We start from the raw sequence: 20,837 nt of genomic DNA on the forward strand, positions 1-20,837 counted from the left end.
GGGTAGTCACGGCTGCTCCCGGGTCCCGTCCCCGCCGTCCCCGGTGCAGCTGTGGCTTTTGACAGGGCCGGCGAGTCCTTCTTGGGAACGGTTTCTGCACAGTCAGACACCGGGCAGAAGCGAGCAAAGAAAACACACTGAGATGGAGCAAAGCCTGGAAGGCCGAGGATAGTGTTGAGCCTCTAGGCCTTCGGGGCACGCACTTCTTTCCCCAAGGATGCTGATTTAATTTCTCTCTTTCATGACTCGGTCATGTCCTTCTCTGCACACAGTGTGGCATAATATCGTGTGAGGTATAAAAGCACAGCCGCAGTGCCACATTCCCTGGGTTTGAATCCCAGCTCTGCAGCTTTCCCGGGGAGTTAGTTACCCTCAGCGCCTCCATTTTCTCATCTGTAAAAGGGGGATGATAAGGGTCCCTGCCACACAGGGTCGGGGTGAAGGTTAAATGTGTTAACATTTGTGAAGCACCTAAAGCAGGGCCTGGTGCATCGTAAGCTCTGTGTGTTTGCTATTAATGATGAAATGGGTAATTGATGGAAAATGACATTTGTCAACAGTGAATACAAGGGACAAATAAAATGTGAAAACAGTAAGATTGGGCAACTGATGATATGTTTGGGGACCCAAAAAAGTAAAGTCACACCAGCATCTCGTGCTTATGTGACCAGAAGGAACGTAAGGGAGACGCTTAGCCAGAGAGGCAGTTGAGGGAGGAACGGCCCAGGTGCCCTGCTCTGGTTGCCTAGAGACCTCTCCTCCTCTCTGGGAAGTAATCCGCAGTTTTGTCAGAATTACGACACCTTTTGGCTGCATCTGTCTCCTGTTGAGCAGAAGTTCTCAAACGCTAAGGTGCTGTGAATCACTTGGGGATCTTGTTAAAATGCAGATTTGGAATCAGTAGGTCTGGGCGGGGCCTGAGGTTCCGAATTTCTAACAGGATACCCAGTGATGCAGGGGCTGCTGGTGCCTGGACCACACTCTGAGTAGCAAAGCCTGGGACAGTCGTAGGACCTCAAGTTCGAAATGAGCCTGACAGTCACCACGTCCAAGCCCTTCCCCCTTTGGACCTTGATCGTAGTCACCTGGGACTTTGCCTTCCGTGGTGGACTGGACAGTTCTCTCCTTAAGGCAGAATCTGCTTTGGGTCCTTTCTGAACCTTGCATCCTGCCCAGCACAGTGGCAGACATTTGCTAAATGAATCAACGTTTACATGAATCAATAATGGAAAAAGAATTTTCAGATGTTGAGAGTTTGATTCTAGGGTTTGTGTGGCATGCAGGCTGGGAGTAGGGGCAGGTTGCTGGAAAATGAAAAAACCTAAAATTTCCAGGTTTTCCCATGAGAACTGTCATCCAGTGAGCACCTGCAGCTGATTTAGTTCCTTCCCTCCTCTTTCCTTCTGCCCTCACGCCTCCAGGGATCGCTTAAATGCTAGTTGAATTTAATAGCAATTGGACCTAATTTATCATCTGATAAACTGAGATAAGAAGAGTTCTCTGGACGCCCCACTCCTGCCATCAGTGACTTTGGGAATGCTCTCGGGGAGATGTAGAGGTCTGAAAAGCTGGAGGAGTACCTCCCGTTCTTCTTCCCTACGGTCTGAAAGAGATCGACCAGGAGATGATGGGGATCTCCAAGGTGCACAGCTAGGGTGTCTGGAGCCCTGGTCTCTGATATGAGATGAGAGCCCAGGCTTTGATGATGTTGGTCCCCTCTGAGCCCGAGGAGCACGTGGGTCATCCCAGAATCGATGGCGACTCAGTCCCCCCAGTTCTGCAGGAGTCGAGTTCTTCCAACAACTTAATTCATACAGTAGTTTGTTTACTTCAAAAATTATAATAGCAGTCTGTCAAAAATAGCATTGGAAATTGGAGAAGGTCCAAGAGCTCATCTTTTGGGAAACATTTCACATGCTTTCCTGTAACACGTGGCATTTTAAAACATTTGATGCTTAAGTCCCAAGAGAAGATGGAAGTCCGTAAACCCAAGACCAGTGTCCTTGTTTGTAGTAGCCTTTAGGTGATTTTGCTTCCAGATTGTAACGTGAGGAGCAAAATTTCAATTAGAATCACCTTCTATGTCATTTTTCATTCACCTGCATTTTCTTCCTTACTTAACTACCTGACTTATAAATTTGTTTTGCATAAAAACATTGTGAAGGAGACTAATTATATTCATTAGAGAAGATAAAGAATAGGAAGGCAAACACGTAGGCATTTTCATTTTAAATGCAATGCTGAGAGTTGGCACATTAAGTAAAAACAAAAAGCAGGAGGATATAAAATAATCTTTGCAAGGCAATTTAGTCATCTAGAATATCTCTGTGCCCTCTATTTCATTTTTAAAGAAGATATTTCATGTTTCAAGAAAATTATTCATATTCTTTTGTGGATTTACAAATGTATTGTGGATCGCTTGTGTCGGGATTGAGTTCTTTTTTAGCATCTTTTTTATATCGATAAATATCTTTTTATATAGAATTTATGTTGCTTTTTAAGTAATCCCCCAACGTTTTTATTAATTAGAATGAAGACTACAGGGGAAGGGGAAATGAATACCCTTCACTCTATAGTAGAGGCAATTTCACATCTTATTTTCTAAAAATAAGTACACTTTTTGTTTGTGTTTGCTTAAGGGATAAAGCATGACATTTTGTTATTCTCTTAAGCTCCAAAAGTTGTGAGGGATGATATATATAAATTCTTATTTTTTTTTAATGCGTGAGGTATCCATGCTAATAAAACAAAGCCGTGTAAGCATAATCAAAGTGTCTATATTAGGAAGGGGAGAGAAGTGAATGAGCATTTCTAGTAGTCAGAGTTCTTTTGTCTTTAAGGGATTACAGCTGACCTTGGCGTAGCCAGGGGGACACGAAGGACCCTGGCCGGTTCGGCTGGGCCCGTGACCACCTGCAGACCAGGCACTGAGGCCGGAGTGTGGCCACGCTTCTCCTGGGCCTGGTCCTGTTGTCGGGGGAATTTGAGCTGGGGTGGGGGGTGGACGGGTCCTCCACCCACTCGGGATGTTACTTCTAGAAGAAAGGCGAGAGGTGGGCTAGGCCAACGGAAGCATGTTCACGTAGCACGAATGATCGTTTAGCGCGAGCCCAGAAGGCTGCCGTGGCCGCGCCCCCTTCAGCTTCACCCCAGCACTGGAGGCACCGTGACGCACGTCCCCCTGTACCCTCGACGGCCGCCCGCTGATGAGGGGGTTCCGGGTCTAAGCTTCATACCGCATTTTCCATCCTGTTCGCGTGTATCCTTTCTTCGTGACATGAGGGTTGTGTGTCAGAAGCACACAACTTACCGAACTGGGCTGAGGCCTGCGAGCCCGTGGAAGGAAGCCCGACCAGAACACAGAGACAGGAGAAGCCAAGGCCCGGCTCGTGAGCGTTCGAGAGCCCAGGTTGTGATGAAACAGCGAGATGGGAGGATCCTTCCAGGATAATTTTCCTTCCCTGCAGTTCGGGCCTCCGCTCTGTCTCTGGAAGCAAATCCCCCCACCCCCCCCCCGCGTCCTTCGGGGTCTGCAGCCTGGGGTCCTCAGTCCTGGTCACTGAGACCCGGTGGGTGTCCACAGCCAGCCTGTCTGCTGAGTCCTGCCCGGAAGGCCCCTGGTCGCCCCAAGTACCCCATATCGGGGTAGTAGGGACCATGCTCCCAGGGTGGTGACAGCTGAAGGGGCGCCACTCTTCCTACCCCAGGGAGCCGGAGAGGCCTGGGGAGGGCTGCATGTCCACGGGGTCGGCGACCGCAGTGCTGTCAGTTAAGACAGGAGGCCCTCTGCCCTCTCGGAGTTCCTGCCTGCTCTGCTTTGTGAGCTCAAAGGAAGGTTGTAGGTATTTTCTCATGAGTTCCTGGATTTTCTCTGTAACCTCCTATCATATGGCTTTCCTGTCATACGGCACACCAGTCAGTATCTGTAAGAGTCTCACTTTAGCTGTTTACTATCTGCTGTCACTTTCCATTTCTTCTACTGTTTTTGAAAACATCTGTTGAAATTTTCACTGAAAAGACTTGAAAAATGGGTTGCCATCTATACATTTAGAATTGGCACAAATGTCTGCTCTTAAGTCTTTGACATCACTGAGTGATTTTTTGCTTTGAATTTGTTGGAAAACGGCACATGCATGTGACTTTGGGTCAGTAGAAGATACTCAGGGGAGCAGGTCAGTACCACATGCAGTCCTGATAAAATTTAAGGTCACGTTTGGCAATGAAGTTCCCATTTGGTTGTTTACATTGAGAGGGCACCCTTGTGACAACAAGTATATTCTTCCCAGAACATCCCGGTGTGTGTGTGTGTCTGTGTGTGTACCTTTGTGTGTGTGTGTGTATCTATGTGTACGTGTGTGTATGTGTATATGTGTGTGTATGTGTATCTGTGTGTACGTGTGTGTATGTGTACCTGTGTGTGTATGTGTGTATGTGTATCTGTGTATGTGTATCTATGTGTACGTGTGTGTGTATGTGTGTGTATGTGTATCTGTGTATATGTGTGTGTATGTGTATGTGTATCTGTGTATGTGTGTATATGTGTGTATGTGTATCTGTGTGTATGTGTATCTATGTGTGCGTGTGTGTGTGTCTGTGTATGTGTGTGTATCTGTGTATGTGTGTCTATGTGTGTGTGTGTGTGTCTGTGTGTATGTGTATCTGTGTACGTGTGTGTGTGTCTGTGTATGTGTGTGTATCTGTGTATGTGTGTCTATGTGTGTACGTGTGTGTGTGTATGTGTCTATGTGTGTCTATGTGTGTATGTGTATCTGTGTATGTGTGTGTGTAGGTGTACGTGTGTATGTGTGTCTATGTGTCTATGTGTGTATGTGTATGTGTATCTATGTGTATGTGTGCATGTGTATCTAGGTGTATGTGTGTGTATGTGTGTATGTAGGTGTACGTGTGTGTGTGTATGTGTCTATGTGTGTCTGTGTGTATGTGTATCTGTGTATGTGTGTGTGTAGGTGTACGTGTGTATGTGTGTCTATGTGTGTATGTGTATGTGTATCTATGTGTATGTGTGCATGTGTATCTAGGTGTATGTGTTTGTATGTGTGTATGTAGGTGTACGTGTGTGTGTGTATGTGTCTATGTGTGTCTGTGTGTATGTGTATCTGTGTATGTGTGTGTATGTGTATGTGTATCTGTGTATGTGTGTATATGTGTGTATGTGTATCTGTGTGTATGTGTATCTATGTGTACATGTGTGTGTGTCTGTGTATGTGTGTGTATCTGTGTATGTGTGTCTATGTGTGTGTGTGTGTGTGTATGTGTATGTGTATCTATGTGTATGTGTGCATGTGTATCTAGGTGTATGTGTGTGTATGTGTGTATGTGTATCTATGTGTATGTGTGTATGTAGGTGTACGTGTGTGTGTGTATGTGTCTATGTGTGTCTATGTGTGTATGTGTATCTGTATGTGTGTGTGTAGGTGTACGTGTGTATGTGTGTCTGTGTCTATGTGTGTATGTGTATGTGTATCTATGTGTATGTGTGCATGTGTATCTAGGTGTATGTGTGTGTATGTGTCTATGTGTGTCTATGTGTGTACGTGTATCTGTGTATGTGTGTAGGTGTACGTGTGTGTGTGTGTGTGTGTGTGTGCGCACGTGTGTTTTTGGAGGAGTTTGTGTTGTCAGGGTTGTTGTCAGTGTTAGGCTTTGCGTTTCACTTTCCCATCAACTTATCACTAAGTAATGTGAAAAGGAAGTGCTTTTCTCCTATAGCTGAAGTGATGCATAAACCAAACAGGCCAATACTTGTCTTGACTAATTTTCTGTCATTAATCTTGTTAAATTTTGAGAAGAGAGTCGTAGAAATAGCCTGCAACCATGTGAGAACCACCGTCTGCTGCTGGGGAGATGTTTAGCCATTGGAAATATTTATCATAGTTTGTGGTATCGTATCTACATTTTCAGTCAAAACAACAAGGGCAAACGTTATTATACGCTGAAAAAGAAACTCATTTCTAAATGCCTCCTGGCTGAGATAACAAGCATTTTGTGTTTGTGCACGTTCTTCCCCTAATTGGGGACTGTTTCCTGGTGGGTGGGATTTCTGGCCCTGGGGCCTGGAGGCTGCCCGGAGGGCACCTAAGGAGGGGGGCGGGGGGTGGGGGTGTCTACGCCCTGGGCGTGAGCCCGTGTCCCGAGGCTGGGCGTCTACGCCCTGGGCTTGAGCCCGTGTGTCCCGTGGCTGGGTGTCTATGCCCTGGGCGTGAGCCCGTGTCCCGTGGCTGGGTGTCTACGCCCTGGGCGTGAGCCCATGTCCCTAGGCTGGGTGTCTACGCCCTGGGCGTGAGCCTGTGTCCCAAGGCTGAGTGTCTAGGCTCCAAGTGTGAGCCCGTGTCCCGTGGCTGGGTGTCGAGGCCCCGGGTGTGAGCTTGTGTCCCACGGCTGGCGTGTCTGCTGTGAGGCGATCCTGGAGAACGTCCTGAGCCTTGACTGTGTCCAGTTGCTTTTGGAGAAAAGCACATCCTTCTGGTCAGTCGTTTTTGACGAACAGAGTTTCCCCAGGACGTACTTTGCAGCTCTGCTTGGGCTGGGCGGGAGTCGGGAGAAGGGAAGTCCCTGTGGCTCTGCGTGTTTTCCTCCGGAAGGTTCCGTACATTTACACGTGTTTAGGTGTGCCATCCTCGGCCACGTCTCTTCAGACTCTCCCCCTCTGAGCCCCCGGAGCTGCAGCCCCACCTGACAGCTTGCTTACTACTTGTCTGATGCCCATACCGTCTAAGCAAGTTGAGTGGAACCTCTGACACGGAGGGGTAGAAATATCATCACTTGCATCTTCCGTGGAGCTGGGAGAATCAGTCCTCTTGAGAAGCCGGGTGTCAGCACCGTGAGAACTTGGTGGAGACGCTCTGACCAGACCCAGGCCTTCAGAAATGTCTGCGTAGAGACTGGACTCTCCCTACCAGCTTCCACTCACTGCTGAGACAGAATCTCTCCCGCCACTGGGAAGTCTAAGCCCTACTATCATTTTTTAAAAATAAATTTATTTATTTATTTGTTTGTTTATTTATTTACTTTTGGCTGTGTTGGGTCCTCGTTGCTGTGTGCGGGCTTTCCCTAGTTGCAGTGAGCGGGGGCTACTCTTCGTTGCGGTGCACGTGCCTCTCATTGCGGTGGCTTCTCTTGCTGCAGAGCACGGGCTCTAGGCGCGCGGGCTCAGTAGTTGTGGCTCGCGGGCTCAGTAGTTGTGGCTCGCGGGCTCTAGAGCACAGGCTCAGTAGTTGTGGCTCACGGGCTTAGTTGCTCCGCGGCACGTGGGATCTTCCCGGACCAGGGCTCGAACCCGTGTCCCCTGCATTGGCAGGCGGATTCTCAACCACTGTGCCACCAGGGAAGTCCCCCTACTATCATTTTATATTTATGAACTTCTAAGATAACTTGGGGTTTTAACCCATTAAAAAACCCCGAAGTATAACAGCCTGAAGGGATGTGAACTTTAGTTCAAGCGACAGGTTTTTGTGTTAGCAGCGTGTGTAGGTCTGACGTGAGCCCTGATGCTATTTGTGTCTTGGAGGCTGGGGCAACCCTTGTTCCATTTCATGTACGGTTGGTGCAATTCACTGGGTAGCAGGTCAGTTAAGTTCTTTAACTAAGGATCCATTAGATCCTCAGAATAACTGCTGCCTCTGTAAGTTACCTAACGGAATGGGGGGGCGTTGTACTGAAGACAGAGCAGACGCTCCATAAACGTGCTCTCTGCACGTTTTCTTTTTTTTCTGCCAAAATCATCTAAGAGAACCAAGACACTTCCTTGCCCTTGAGAAGTGTAGGTTCTAGTTAGGTGATAATAAGAACTCATTATGTACAAATATATACAAATAGATGATGGTATTGTGCAAATTTATCACATCAGTTCTGAAAGAACAGCCCCGTGATGGAGGTTTGGAGTGATGTCGTCAGGAAAGTGGAGTTAAGCGGGCCTTTGGCCAAAGTGGGAGCCGTGGCTGGGAGTTCAGGGGAGGGAGAGCCTTCCAAGTGGGTGGAACGGCATGAGAACAGGCGCAGAGGAGCGTTAGTAACCTGGCTGTGGGCAGCGGGCAGGCTGAAAACTGGGCTGGAACAGCCTGGCCACCTCGGGTGCAGCGAGAGACACGCACACCTGCCGCCCGCTCACCCGCCGGGTCTCAGCTTAGAGGCCTCCCTGAGGCCACCACCCTGCCCCGGCCATCCTGCCAGGTGCCCGCCTGCTCCTCTGACAGCCCCCGTCTGCCTTCTACTGCCATGCACATGCATCCTGTGTGGCCGCCAGGCCTCGAGCCCTTTAAGGACAGAGGCCCACGTCCTCAGCACCTGGCTCGGCTCAGCGCCTGGCACTTTTAGGCGCTAGCTGAGGATTTGTGGGAGGTGGGAGGAGGGAGATGGGGGATGAGGCGGGGCCAGAGAGGAGGTGCAGGGGGCAGACAGCCCTGAACTGTGATGGGGCTCAGACAGAGTGGGGCTCTGCTCCCGAAATCGCCACCTCCCCAACGCGGGCCCCTGGTCAGGCCACCGTACAGTTCGCTTCATGCTGTAAAGCAGGAGAAACTTCACCCACATTCTTTGGGGGTGGATAGGACACCCCACCTGAGTTAAAATAAATACAAATAAAGCAGGCAGATAAGAGCCGCGTAAAGGCAGTGCAGGAACGCGGAGGCTGTCTTAGAAGCCGCTGTCACCGCACAGCTGAGGACCGTGGTCTCTGGTCTTTCATTTGATCTCTTGAGCCAGTCTCATTAGGCCTCATTAGGCTTGACGCCACAAGGCTCTGTCCAGTGAGTTAATCACACCCGTCGGATTTCCTACAGATAAAGCATGAGAGAGGACAGTTTGAAAGGAGAGCTTCTCTGTTTAGTAGTTGCCAGCGATACTGGTGAAAAAGAAGAAAGCAGAGGAAATACTGACCAACGGACAACTCTTACTGAAAGCCGCGTTTTGGGGGGGCCCCATAGGATGCAGCGCCCTTGTCGGAGGACACGGTCTGCTCTCTCCTGCCGCGCTGGGGGGAGCCCTTCCCGTGCGGCCTTCTGCCACCCGCTCAGCCCCCAGACCGCTTCCCCATGAAGGCGCAGACTGTGCCGCATCGGTGGGCTGCGCGAGGAGGGGGTCCTGGTGTGGAAGCCTGCCCTCCAGCGAGTCACGGGAACAGCCTTCTTCTGGAACCGCGGGAACAGGGATTTAAATTTCACCCTTTTTGTTGTGATTGGTTATGCGTTCATTCAGCGTAACAGCTGGAGCCGCTTATTTAGTAACAATGATTCTTATTAAGGGAAGCGAAGTGGGACACTGAGCGCCTGGAGACCTACGGTCTGCGTTTCAAACCTGAGGGAGAAGGAAGAAACTTCCTTCTTCCCTTCTGAACAGGTGTCCCTTGCTTACCATAGGCCTCCCAATTGTCTTTGCTTCGTTCTCCGTGCGTTTGTCACTCGCTTCCCCTCCGTCTTCCCTGAAGGTGCTCGGGCCGGTGGTGGGTTACCCTCGGGCGCGTCGCCTGCAGCAGCCCCTCTAGATCCTTCCGGCCTGACCCCACCTGGACCGGGTGCATGGTTGTCATCCCCGATTTTCTGGCATCTTTTTAAAATTCTGTGGTTTGGTGAAGCCAAACCTAAGTTAGTTTCCTGAGAATGGTGCATGGGAAGCAAATATTTTTTTTTAAATTTATTTATTTATTTTTATTTATTTATTTATTTATTTATTTTTAGCTGTGTTGTGTCTTCGTCTCTATGCGAGGGCTTTCTCTAGTTGCGGCAAGCGGGGGCCACTCCTCATCGCGGTGCGCGGGCCCCTCACGATCGCGGCCCCTCCCGTTGCGGGGCACAGGCTCCAGACGCGCAGGCTCAGTAGTTGTGGCTCACGGGCCCAGCTGCTCCGCGGCACGCGGGATCTTCCCAGACCGGGGCTCGAACCCGTGTCCCCTGCGTTGGCAGGCAGACTCTCAACCGCTGCGCCACCAGGGAAGCCCAGCAAATATTTTTTGACCAAGCATCTCTGAAAACATCTCTATCCTGCCCTCAATTGACAAGGTGGCCAATGTACATTTCTTGGTTGCAAGTAACTTTCCTTCTAGAGCTGTGAAGACGTTGGTCCACTGCCTTTACTCTGAGTGTTGCTGTGGCAGCCCAGGGGCCACTCTGGGCCACTCCCATCCCCTTGAGCTCCCGGGGACCTCCTCCCCGCCCCCGTGTTCTGAAACTCCGTGAGATGGTATCTGCGTGCTCTGTGGGACCCTTTCAGTCTGGAAACGCGTGTTCATCTGTTCTGATCAATTTTCTTCTTCTTCGTATACTTTAAGATAATCACTTTCTTTACTCTCTTTCTGGAAATCCTATTATACTGACCTCTTGGGGCCATCTTCTGATTTATCTTATCTTCCTTTTTCATATCTACATCTTTTTGCTCTACTTTTTGGGAGATTTCCTCATTTCTGTCTTCAAAATCTTCTCTTGAATTCTTAATTTCTGAATTTTTTTCAATTTCTAAATCTTGTTTTTCAAATTGCCCTTTTTTATTCAGTATCTTATTTTTGTTTCTTTGATATCTTCCCTTGTCTCTCTGAAGAGATTAGCAGTGATGTGTGTGAGTTTTTGGTTGTTTTGTTCCGTTTTTAATTATCTTCCCTGTTTGTGTCCCCCAGGTTGCTGTTGTTCAGCTTGTCTGCTGTGATTTCTGTCTTCGTATGTGTGTCTGGTAATCCTCGGTTTTCTGATCGTGTTTACAAGTGGGGGCCTAAAGAGCTGATTGGGGTTTTTGAGGACATAGAGCTTGGGGGCTCTTGGGTGCTCTGGGAGCTCTGGAGGCCGTTCAGTTGGAGAATCTGAACCCAGAGGAGAGTCCCCAGCCTCCTCCCTGGAACGGGACCAGCCTGACCCCAGCACCCCCTCAGGGCAGAGGAGGCTGGGCGTTCAGCGTACAGTCCACTTACCTTTCCTCTTCTCCGTGTGGTGGCCGCACGCTCGCAGGGCCCAGTGGCCTTCAATCCTGCCGCCTTCTTCAGGACGGAGGGTGAGGCCACTGCCCAGTGTTGCCAACCCTGGGAGGGGATTGGACATCGGGCTGCTTCCGGGGGAGTTTAATCAACCCCCTGTCCCGAGTATCTGGGCTTCCCCGGGGGCCAAGTGGACCCACGCTCAGCTTCCCCACTGCCAGCTTGCAGGTCTGTTTTCTGGGGCCTCTGCCCAGTCCTTTAACACTCGTCCGTCTCCTCTCCGGCTCCCAGGACTTGGGTCTTCTCGTCTCTCCCGTCGTTCAGCCCTTGTCAGCGTGTTCGTTTTTGCAGGGGGTCCGGGGAAGGAGCAGAAGTGTGTGCCAGCACCGTCCTCGCCCAGGACCTGCTGACACTCCCAGGGCGCCCCGTGCCCGTCACGGGCACATCGTAGCCGCTGGTGGCCTCCCGACTCCGTGTGTGGGCCCTCGTCAAGTAGTGCTCCTTAAAAATAATCCCTGCGCTCTTTAAAAAAAATAAAATAAAATAAACATAAATCAAGTAAAATAAAAAAAATTTTAAAAAAATACAATTAAATTAAATAAAAAAAATAATAATAAAATAAAAAATAGAATATAAAATAAAATATAAAAGTAATCCCTGCGTGCTTCTGTGACGTCCCCGGCTTGCCTTCGGCTGCTCACTTGGCTTCGCTTGCTCCTTAGAGGGATTCCTGGTTGGGGAGAGTTTAATAGCGCCTCATCTTGACTTATTGTGCTAGATTCTTCAGTGCTTTCTATTGCTATCCAATGCTTATTAGGAGCCAACAATTTATTTTCAAATTTGGATTATACTGGGTCCCTGCTCAGTGAGCTGTTGAGCTGAATTAGCGGGTAGTAACTCCTGTTAATTAGCTGAATCCCCTACCTCCTGTCAGGCCACTGTCATTTCATGAACGTTGCAGCTCTGCTTTGAGTCATAACACCACCTGTTAGGACAAGTTAGCTCTTACCTTTTACTGGTTAACACAAGTGTTCTGTGTATTGTTGTAACAATGCTTTCTGGCCCTTGGCCGAAACTCTTGCTTATTGCCCTCTTGCAGACCTAGTGCAAATTAGAAAGCGGTTTCTGCCACCTCTGTCCTGCTCTGAGCCCTTCCCTTGGGGACAGTTGGCCATATTCATCGTAGGGCAGCGCCGTGCCCTGAGAGACGGCCGTGGCCGTGGACGCGCGTGCAGGCCGCCTGGCAGCATCAGGCAGAGGCAGAGCGGCCTGCATGGGGGCAGCGCGGCCTGCAGGTGCCTGCACGGCGTCAACTCACTTCTAGTGCAGGTTCTTCCCCGTCTTTTCCCGCTTCAGCTGCTGTTACAGATGCCAGTGTTGGCCCACGGCTGCAGGGCAGCCCAAGAGAGTCCATAGCAGTCGGGGAAGGTCCCGCCGAGCCGGCCGTCAGCCTGCTGGTGTGGACCGGAACCGGCTGCTTTCCAGCTGCTGGTGTGGACCGGAACCGGCTGCTTTCCAGCCTCCTGGTGTGGACCGGAACCGGTCAAGGGTGAGGATGTGTCAGTAACTCATCGCCTAAAGCAGGGGGGCAACTGCGGTCTGCAGGCCAGACCCCAGCCAAGGCTTGTTTTTTACTGTCCTCTAAGGATGTTTTTACTGTTTTAAAGGGTAGTTAGAAATTTTGTTAAAAAGATGACCGTGAGGAAGAGAAGGAGGAGGCAGCGAATGAGGAAGAATACTTAGCAGAGCCTCGCGTGATGGCAAAGCTGAGCTCGTCAGTGTCTGGCGCTTTACAGAAACAGTCCGCCAGCCCCTGGTCTGGAGACGCGACCAGCTTTGCCACGTTCCCTGTGCCACACGTGACCCCGGTCAGGGGACGCCTTTCCCGAGGCCTCGTCGACTTATATATGTATGTGGCTACGTGTGTGGTTTCAGAAAGATTCATTGTAAATACGTGGGTCTGAATCACCATTCCTCCAGCTTGTGGGCTCCGTTCAGACTCACCACCACGACGGGCGGTGTCACGTGTGTCCGTGTCCCCACGTCAGCCTGACCCATCGCAGATCACATGCCGAGCCGCAGCTGGAAGAAACAGCAAAACGTGCTTCTGGACCCTCTGGCTCCGTGCAGATGCCATCAGGAAGGCGTGTGTGGAGCTTGTTTCTCTTCGCGAGCGTGAAATGTGAACAAAAATAAAACTAAAACGCGCTCCTGAGAAACAGATATCCTTTACTGTTGATGAAAGCGTCACCAGAGAGAGGTTCCACTAAAACAACCAACTTTAGAATTAGATAGGCAATTTTTAAAAATCATGACTTTACCAAATATTCTCCCTTACTGTGGATATTGGCCAAGGTTTGGTCTTCATCCATCAGAGATGACGGGGCTCACCAGCCCCTCAGCCTTTCCCGTTTCACAGCACTTTTAGTCGGCATACTCTAAAACATCCACCCACCATATCCAGGTGAATGCTCCAGAAACTTAGCTCTGATCCTGCCAAATAAGTCTAGGCAAGGGTAAGAAATTAAACCAAATAAGTAAATTACCAAACACCCTTTTTTGAGTCATTAATATAAAAGTCATGGAAAATGCCAGCTGTACATTTTTTTTGTTGTTGTTCAGCATATTATGCTGTAATTCTCTCTGTGTTGTGGGATGTTTTTCATATTTGCCTTTAGTACGTTGGCAAATCCAGCGTGCTCATAAACTGATTACTCCTCCAACAATGAAATATTATCCTTATGCTATCAAAAAGTGAATTGAGGATAGAACATTTGAGGGGTTGATCAGAAATAAAGCTTGTGAGACCAGTTTAAGTCTCTGATACCCAACCTATGTCCAAAATACAACCACGATCAACATTTAATGTCCATCTTCAATGGCACCTGTAATTCACACAGTCAAGTAACCAACTTAATGCTCTATTCTTTCCTTTGATCTCCACTGTGACAGAATTGTCCTGTCACAGGATTCCTCACCAGCTGGTAAAGCAAACTAGGCCTGAGGATAAGCATTGAAGTCAGACATTACTTGGTAACTTCTTTTCTTTCTTTGCCAAAAAGTTCCATTTGTAGAAATAATTCAAATTATATAGTATTTTTTGTTGTTTGGATATTAGTTTGTAGAAATCCAGAGGTCAGCTTTAAGCCAGTGGCTTCATTTCTGTAAAAGTGAGAACATAAAATGGAACTCCAGCAAGAAGCTGGTCTTGAAACTTGTGAACTTGCCCCTCAGCTTGTGAGAAGAGAAGGGGGCTGCTATTGGGATCCTGAACTGTTGTCGACTGTGGATGTTTAAGGAAGAAGACTTGTCCAAATAGCATCGTAGCTGAATCAGAGAAAGAAGAGATGCTGAAAGACCATCTCTTAGCAGGAAATCAACCGATTCATTATGCACTTTTTGGAGGTTTAATCATTTGGGGTTTATCAGTGGGACCAACTGCTGCCTGGGTACAGCAAGGGCACTTGTATGGAATACGGGGATGAAATGAATGGTTAATTAGGGTATGAAACTTATTCTAAAATGGAATGCATTCAATCTACAATAAATACTCCTAAAACTACAAAAATAAAAAAAAAAAAAAAAAATAAGGAAGGGAGAGACAGGAGAGATTAATTCATAATAATTGACTTTATCAAGAATAGTCTAAAGAGGTACAGAATCTTTGGGATCCCTGAAAGTTGCCCAATTCCTTATTCTGGCTAATCTGTTCATTTCTGAGGTCTCACTTCTGAACATACCATGATTTTTTCCTTAAAGAGGAAGGAAAAGGCCTGCCCTTTTGACATAGATCTGGAAAGGCTTTAGAACCGCTGTTGCCCTCATAACACGGTTAAGCACCGGCCTGTGTTTCCTGAGTTAATGAGCTTCGGGCTCCTGCAGGGAGAAGCCACGCTGCCCGGCAGCCTGGCCTGATGCTCCCAAGCAGGTTGGGACTGATCAGCTCTTTGTCTCCTTTCCAGGTGGGAAGGAGAGAATGAAAACGAGGTGGGCAGGTGCAAGGAGACCGGCAAAGTTCACGTGACCGTGGATCTCAAGTACTACCGGCCAACGGAAGTGGTAAGAGTCTCGGCCCTGGCGGCAGGGCCACCCCTGGCCGCTGGCTGGGAAAACACTAACTGGACATTGCAGCCAGGCTTCCCAGCTCTGCCCCGGGCTCTCTGTCGTCCCTCAGTGCGCGTTCCCCAAACCAGAGCCCGGGGAATTGAATTTGGGGTGTTATTCTCGCCACAAAATGCATTGCTGTATAAAGGAAAACGGGGTAACACACACCCAGGGAAAGAGCTGGTTTCAGAAATGGAGGCTCAGATCAAAGGCAGATCCCATCAAGGTAGTGGCCTGATTGATGGCTGAGCCCCGGTACCTGCAGGACGTCTGCCTTCCAAGGCCCCCCATGACCCGCAGGGTCTGGAGATCCCAGTGCACACGCTCACGTACACACACACGCACTCACACACATGCACTCACATAAACACACTCATATGCACTCACGCATGCTCACATACACTCACATGCACACTCTCACATACACTTAACACACACACACATGTACTCATACACACACATACACATACATACACACACATTCACACGCACTCACACATGCACACACATGCACTCACATACACACGCAAAAACCTGAGCGGTGTTAAGCCCTGCACACTTTTTAAGCCTCAGCTCGAGTACTGTCCTGGTTGTGAATCCTTTTCTGGCCGACATACTACCACCACTGAACTTTCTACTTTTTCCTTTGTATCTGTTGATACATTATATGCGATACAGAACTATATTATAACACTTCTTATAACTTACTATACTCATCTGTTTACGTGTTTTTCTCCAAAGAGTTTCTCCAAACTCTTTGAGGAGAAGGACCTTTTTTACTATCTTAGATGATAAACTCAGTGCTTAATGATTGTTGGTGGATGGGTGGATAAACACATAAATTTCTAAATACAGAAGTTCCTGTATATATTCAGACTTTTATTGAATGACTGAACACGCGTTATCTATTCATTTGAGGGGTGAAAGAATCCCCCTTGTTGACATAGGCATTTCTCTGACCCCTGCCCCTCACCCTGCAGTTTGCCGTTTGTCTTTCAATTTTATCGATGCTCCTTTCTCCACCTGATACTTACTTTAGTATTTTTAAAAACACGACTAGCCACTAATTACTAATGTTTCTTACCGTCCCAATCTGTAATAATACTTAATCAAATACTAAATTTTAAAATACAAAAAAATGAAAAGAAGTTCCTGTATAGAGAAGTGACCTACAGGTTGTTTGAGCATAACGTGCTCCTTTCCTAGATTTATAAGAACTTCTAGCTTGGTGTTGTCACTTAAATGTGGGCCACGTTCACTGTGGTGACAAAACTCAACGTTTTAAAGGTACCTAAAGGTGATAGAAAGCAGCAGCTTCAGAGAGAAATGTTCAAACGTGGTGGTTCCCGAACGAAATGTATATTAACCCTGAAAATAGAATCCTGGAACCTGTTTTACCTGTGTTTGAACCGAATTCCTATCTGTTGTACAACTTTCTGAGATCAGAAAAGCCACGGTGAAGAAAGATCGAAAGTGAACCTGTCACCGGTAATCACCCTTCAAACTGTCTTGTTTCGAACAAAAGAAAACACTTCATTTCATGCGCTCTTACTCACAGGAGCGAATCAAAAGGAAAGGAAATCAGCAGTGCTTGGCGACTGGGGCTGTGGAGGCTGCATTGTCCTGGCCCGGGCGGGGCCGGTCTTTGACACACAGTGAACAATGGTGCTGATGGGGGTGGGTGTGGCCAGCAGAGGATGTGCTGGTCCCAGGGAGGGGACACCAGCGCACTCCTGCTGACACAGCAAGGAGACCCGGCTGTGGAGCCTCCCACCGGGCCCACAGATGGGCCACGGGCTCTTGTTTTCCTGGGACATAAACAGGCAGCTTTTTTTCTGTGCTCGCGAATGAAAACTGTCACCTCAGAGTGGAAAACGGACGGAGCCAACCCTCAACCCCTGTAACAACTTCACCGTGGCCCTTCTCGTTTCCAAAGCTAGGAGGTCGTTAAGAACAGCTTGTCTGTCAACCTTCCTTGGGCACTGTGTGGGGTTGATAAGGACCCTTGGGCTCACAAGACGGTTCTTGAAGTCCCTGTGGACCCTCTTTCCTGGCGAGGCTCCGTCCTTTTTTTCTGGCCAGTGGCCCTGTCGTACCTGTTCTGCAACTCTGTTTGCACAAAAGGTGTTTGAACGTGAGGGTGCCCTCCTGTTTCCTAGGCTCTTCTCTCACCCATCGAGCTCTCCCCACCACCCGGATCCCCTTTACTGCCTCTGGTCTTGGGTTTTGAAGCCTGCGGTAATTTTTGTCCACTCCACTCAGCACAGGGCTCTGTTGGGCAAGCCTTCTTGTGTGGTGAGCCTAAACTTTTCACCTCATTCCTCAGAACAGCAGTTTTCCCAGAACTTGGATCGGCTTGACAGCCTTACTTGGAGTTGCCTCGGGGGTGACGGTGTTCCTCCAGGTGAAAGGGGATGAGACCTGGAGCCCGCCTGCGAGCTTGCACTTGGGTCTGTGCCGTAAACAACACACCCAGGGGGTCGCTGGCACGAGGCCTGAGAAGCACTCGATGTAGGGAGACGTGTAGTTTTCTGTGTCCAGCTGTGTCCTTCCCTTTTCTGTGGTCAAGTCCATCTTCCAAGTACCACAGCCTCCTTCTCATCCTTCCTCGCTTTCTAGAAAAGCTTGTTCTCCTGATCAGCTCTCATCCTGTGTCTTCAGCACCTAGGACACCCCGGAGACAAACGCATAAACTAGATCTTCTTAGAGTCCAGTGGGTCCAGAATGATCGAGAGAAAAAAAATGCCGTAAAGAAAATTTGCGGGGGAAAAAGCAGGTCATAGAACACCGGTATCCTAAAGCAAGACTAAAGGTAGATAAAGATTTACATTGTTTTCTGAATGAGATTCAGACCAAGGCAGGCTGTTTACGCAGCACAGGCCAGCGCTGACCCCAAAGAGGCCGCCAGTGATTCTGTACAGAGCAGACCTCCCAGCCGAAAGCCTTTCCCTCGTTGATTTTGTCGCCACAAAATCTTCGGTCCTGCTTCTGCTCCAGAGTGGAAAGTCCTGAAAGTTTTTGTTCTGAGCTTAGGACTCTGGCGTGCAGTTGAGCTGAGCGGAGTCCCATTTTCTGGTTCCCTCTCTGGACACCTCTGGGCTTCCCTTGAATGTTTAGTAGGAGTTTTACTGCTGTGGGGGGCTTCATCCTGGAAATTGGACTTCACATTTCCCATTGCCCCTGAATCCCAGCATTGGTGATGGCAACACGAATACTTGGGTCCTGTACCTCTGTCCCCTCTGGCGTTTTCTCTGCCTGTACATGTACGCAGAGCCCTGGCATCGTGCATTTGTGTGCAGGGAAGAAGCGGGGTTGGGCTTAAGGCCAGACGGCCTGAGTTACCAGATGTGTGATCTCAGGCGTGTTACTTCTCAGTGCCTCTGTTTGGCTGTCTTTAAAGATGGGATTAATAGTCAAACTTCTTTCAAAGAATTGCCGGAGAATTAAGAGAATCACTTACACAAAGCGCTCATTAGAGCAGTGTCTGGCACGTGGTAAAATACCAGTATTGATGCTGTTATTGTTAGTTATTCATTCATTCAGCAAATGTTTACCAAACCCTGTGTTAGACCCTAAGAATTCAGCATGGACGAGACAGACACATGCGGCCCTCGTGGAGAGTGTGGAGAGGAATAGGTCAGTTACTCAAGTCGAGTGCCTTTTGAAAAGTAGAAGGACGTCACTGGTGAAGTGTATGTATTAACCACTAAAAAGTCAATAACATGGTATAATCAGGGCTTCTAGCAAACACTAATAGGTACTCTGATTTTTTTATTCTTGTTTTATCTTGATTTTTATCCTTTCTGACCCTCTTTCTGAAGATTCAGTAGCTATTCAGTGGTATGGAATTGTCATGTAAATAGGAGAAAATTAACATTGACCTATTACTTAATTTAAAATAATAACGAAGATGTCTTCTTTTTTGTTTGAGAATTTTTAACTTGGAAAATTCACAAAGGTTGGATTAGGAAGTATTCATCCTAATGTGCCAAATTTAATGACGCCAAATGTTCAGTTCACTTAAAAAAAAAAAAAAAAAGCTAAGATTTTTTTTTTTTTTTTCAGTGAAACAAACAAAAAAATTGCCTTTTTTCTGCAGAGCATTTTAGGAAGTGGCATGGGAAACACATTAACAGACCGAAATTGAAATCACCTATTTTCCATGAAAAATGTCTTGATTTAAACTCTACTGGGTGATGGAGCTAAGTTTTTCCTTGCTGTATTATTTGTGTTTAACATTCGATTTTCTTGCCGTTGTATTTCTAATGTCCTCAGCTGTGATTGGTTTTTGCTTTCTTTGCTTAGATACTTAATGTTTATTCGCATTCTTTATAGATATTAGAAAAAATTCCTGAGTTAAAATCTAGAGCTGGGAAAGCAGTAACTTCAAAGAAGGCCAACAAGCTAGTTAAAGCAACACCTTCCTTCAGTAAAAACATGTGGCCTGTTTCTAATCAAATTACCATATGGTCGTTGAGTTGTCCCCTCTGCAAACTTTTCCTAATATTTTTCTGTAAATGATGTTAAGTTAAATGGCCCATAATTGCTTGTTCTATCTCATAGCCCTGTTTAGAATAATGCTGGGTAACACTTTCCAGACCTCAGGAATCTGATCTGTCAGCAGAGGACTTGTATAAATACCAGTTAGAGCTTCGCCCAGCGCCATCCCTGGACACTGGGGGTCTTGAAACGGTCCCTTCTTCCCCCGTAGCTGTTCTCACCCCCTCGCACACGTCCCTGCCCTTAGCAGGAAACTGGACCCTCCCTTCCCCGCGGATCCGTCTCCTCCAGCTCTGCCAGAAGCGCCCATCTCTCCCGGTCCGGATCCTTCTGACCTCCAGGGCTCTAATCCCACCCCTACGCCCCTGCTTTTCCTTTGTTCCTCGTCTGGATGGTGGGGGCCAGGCGGAGGGGGGGCAGACACAGCAGTGAAGGGCGAGCCCCTCTCTCTGCTCCGGGACCTGGAAGAGGAGAGGCCGGGCTCCTTATTCTGTAAGCGTCAACTTGCAGGCCCAGCGTTCTCTGCTTTTATAACTGCCCGAGCGCAACGGCGTGGAATGCTGTCACAATGCTTCCTCTTTTGTAATTATTCTCTGAACTTCTCACTGCTTGTATTTTATAAATAGTTTATATCTCGAAATCACTGTTTACGTATTGTAAGCCTCCCTCTTCGGCTCCTCGTACTAATCTTTCTATCCCTCCTTAATCGCGCTGGCCTTTCCTGCCCTTTTCCTTCCTTGAACTTAACCGAGAGAGCTGTAGTTTCAGTCTCTCCAGTTGAGTCTCAGCTGTTCCACAGTGCGGCCTCCGTGCTTCACAGGACCCCGTACAGAACCCCCAGGGTGGGTGACATTCCTCCTAAAGCCTGGGCTCTTCCCTCGGCTCCTGTCCCCTCAAGAGCGTTTACGTCTAATGAAATAATAATTGTGTCCCGACCATAACGCCCCCGACTTCCTCTTGTTTTTCCTTGAAGCGTTTTATGATTAGATCCAGATTAGAATGATGCCGTTAAAGACTTAAATACCTCGGTGAACATACATAACTATATACCTTCCCTTATATTAAAAAAAAATTTTTTTTTGTTTGCATCCAGAAATCTCCCTGGTAGCCTTAATGTAGATGCTTTCATTCCTTGTACCAATAGGGAATTCCTATAAAATCTGTACCTTTGTTCCAAAAAAGCTGAGCAGGTAATGACTATCCTCATTTGTAATCATAGTAATGACCTCTTGACATCTACAACATAAATTCCAGCATCTTGGAAATGTGTTGTAGCCTCTGCAGCTACTTTCTTTAGGAAGAGCAATCTGTCCCCGAG

General features: G+C 48.0%; 1 protein-coding gene across 2 annotated transcripts in view; it reads left to right on the plus strand.

Moving 5' to 3' along the window:
- Positions 1 to 20,837, plus strand: part of GMDS (GDP-mannose 4,6-dehydratase) — a 486,657-nt gene that overhangs the window by 404,799 nt on the left and 61,021 nt on the right. For both annotated transcript variants that reach the window (XM_068557602.1, XM_068557604.1), the window contains one exon: positions 14,878 to 14,974. In XM_068557602.1, coding sequence (XP_068413703.1) covers positions 14,878 to 14,974 — 97 coding nt within the window. The remainder of the gene's footprint in view (positions 1 to 14,877; positions 14,975 to 20,837) is intronic.

The sequence above is a fragment of the Eschrichtius robustus genome, chromosome 12 (genome assembly GCF_028021215.1).
Source record: "Eschrichtius robustus isolate mEscRob2 chromosome 12, mEscRob2.pri, whole genome shotgun sequence".
Classification (NCBI taxonomy): Eukaryota; Metazoa; Chordata; class Mammalia; order Artiodactyla; family Eschrichtiidae; genus Eschrichtius; species Eschrichtius robustus.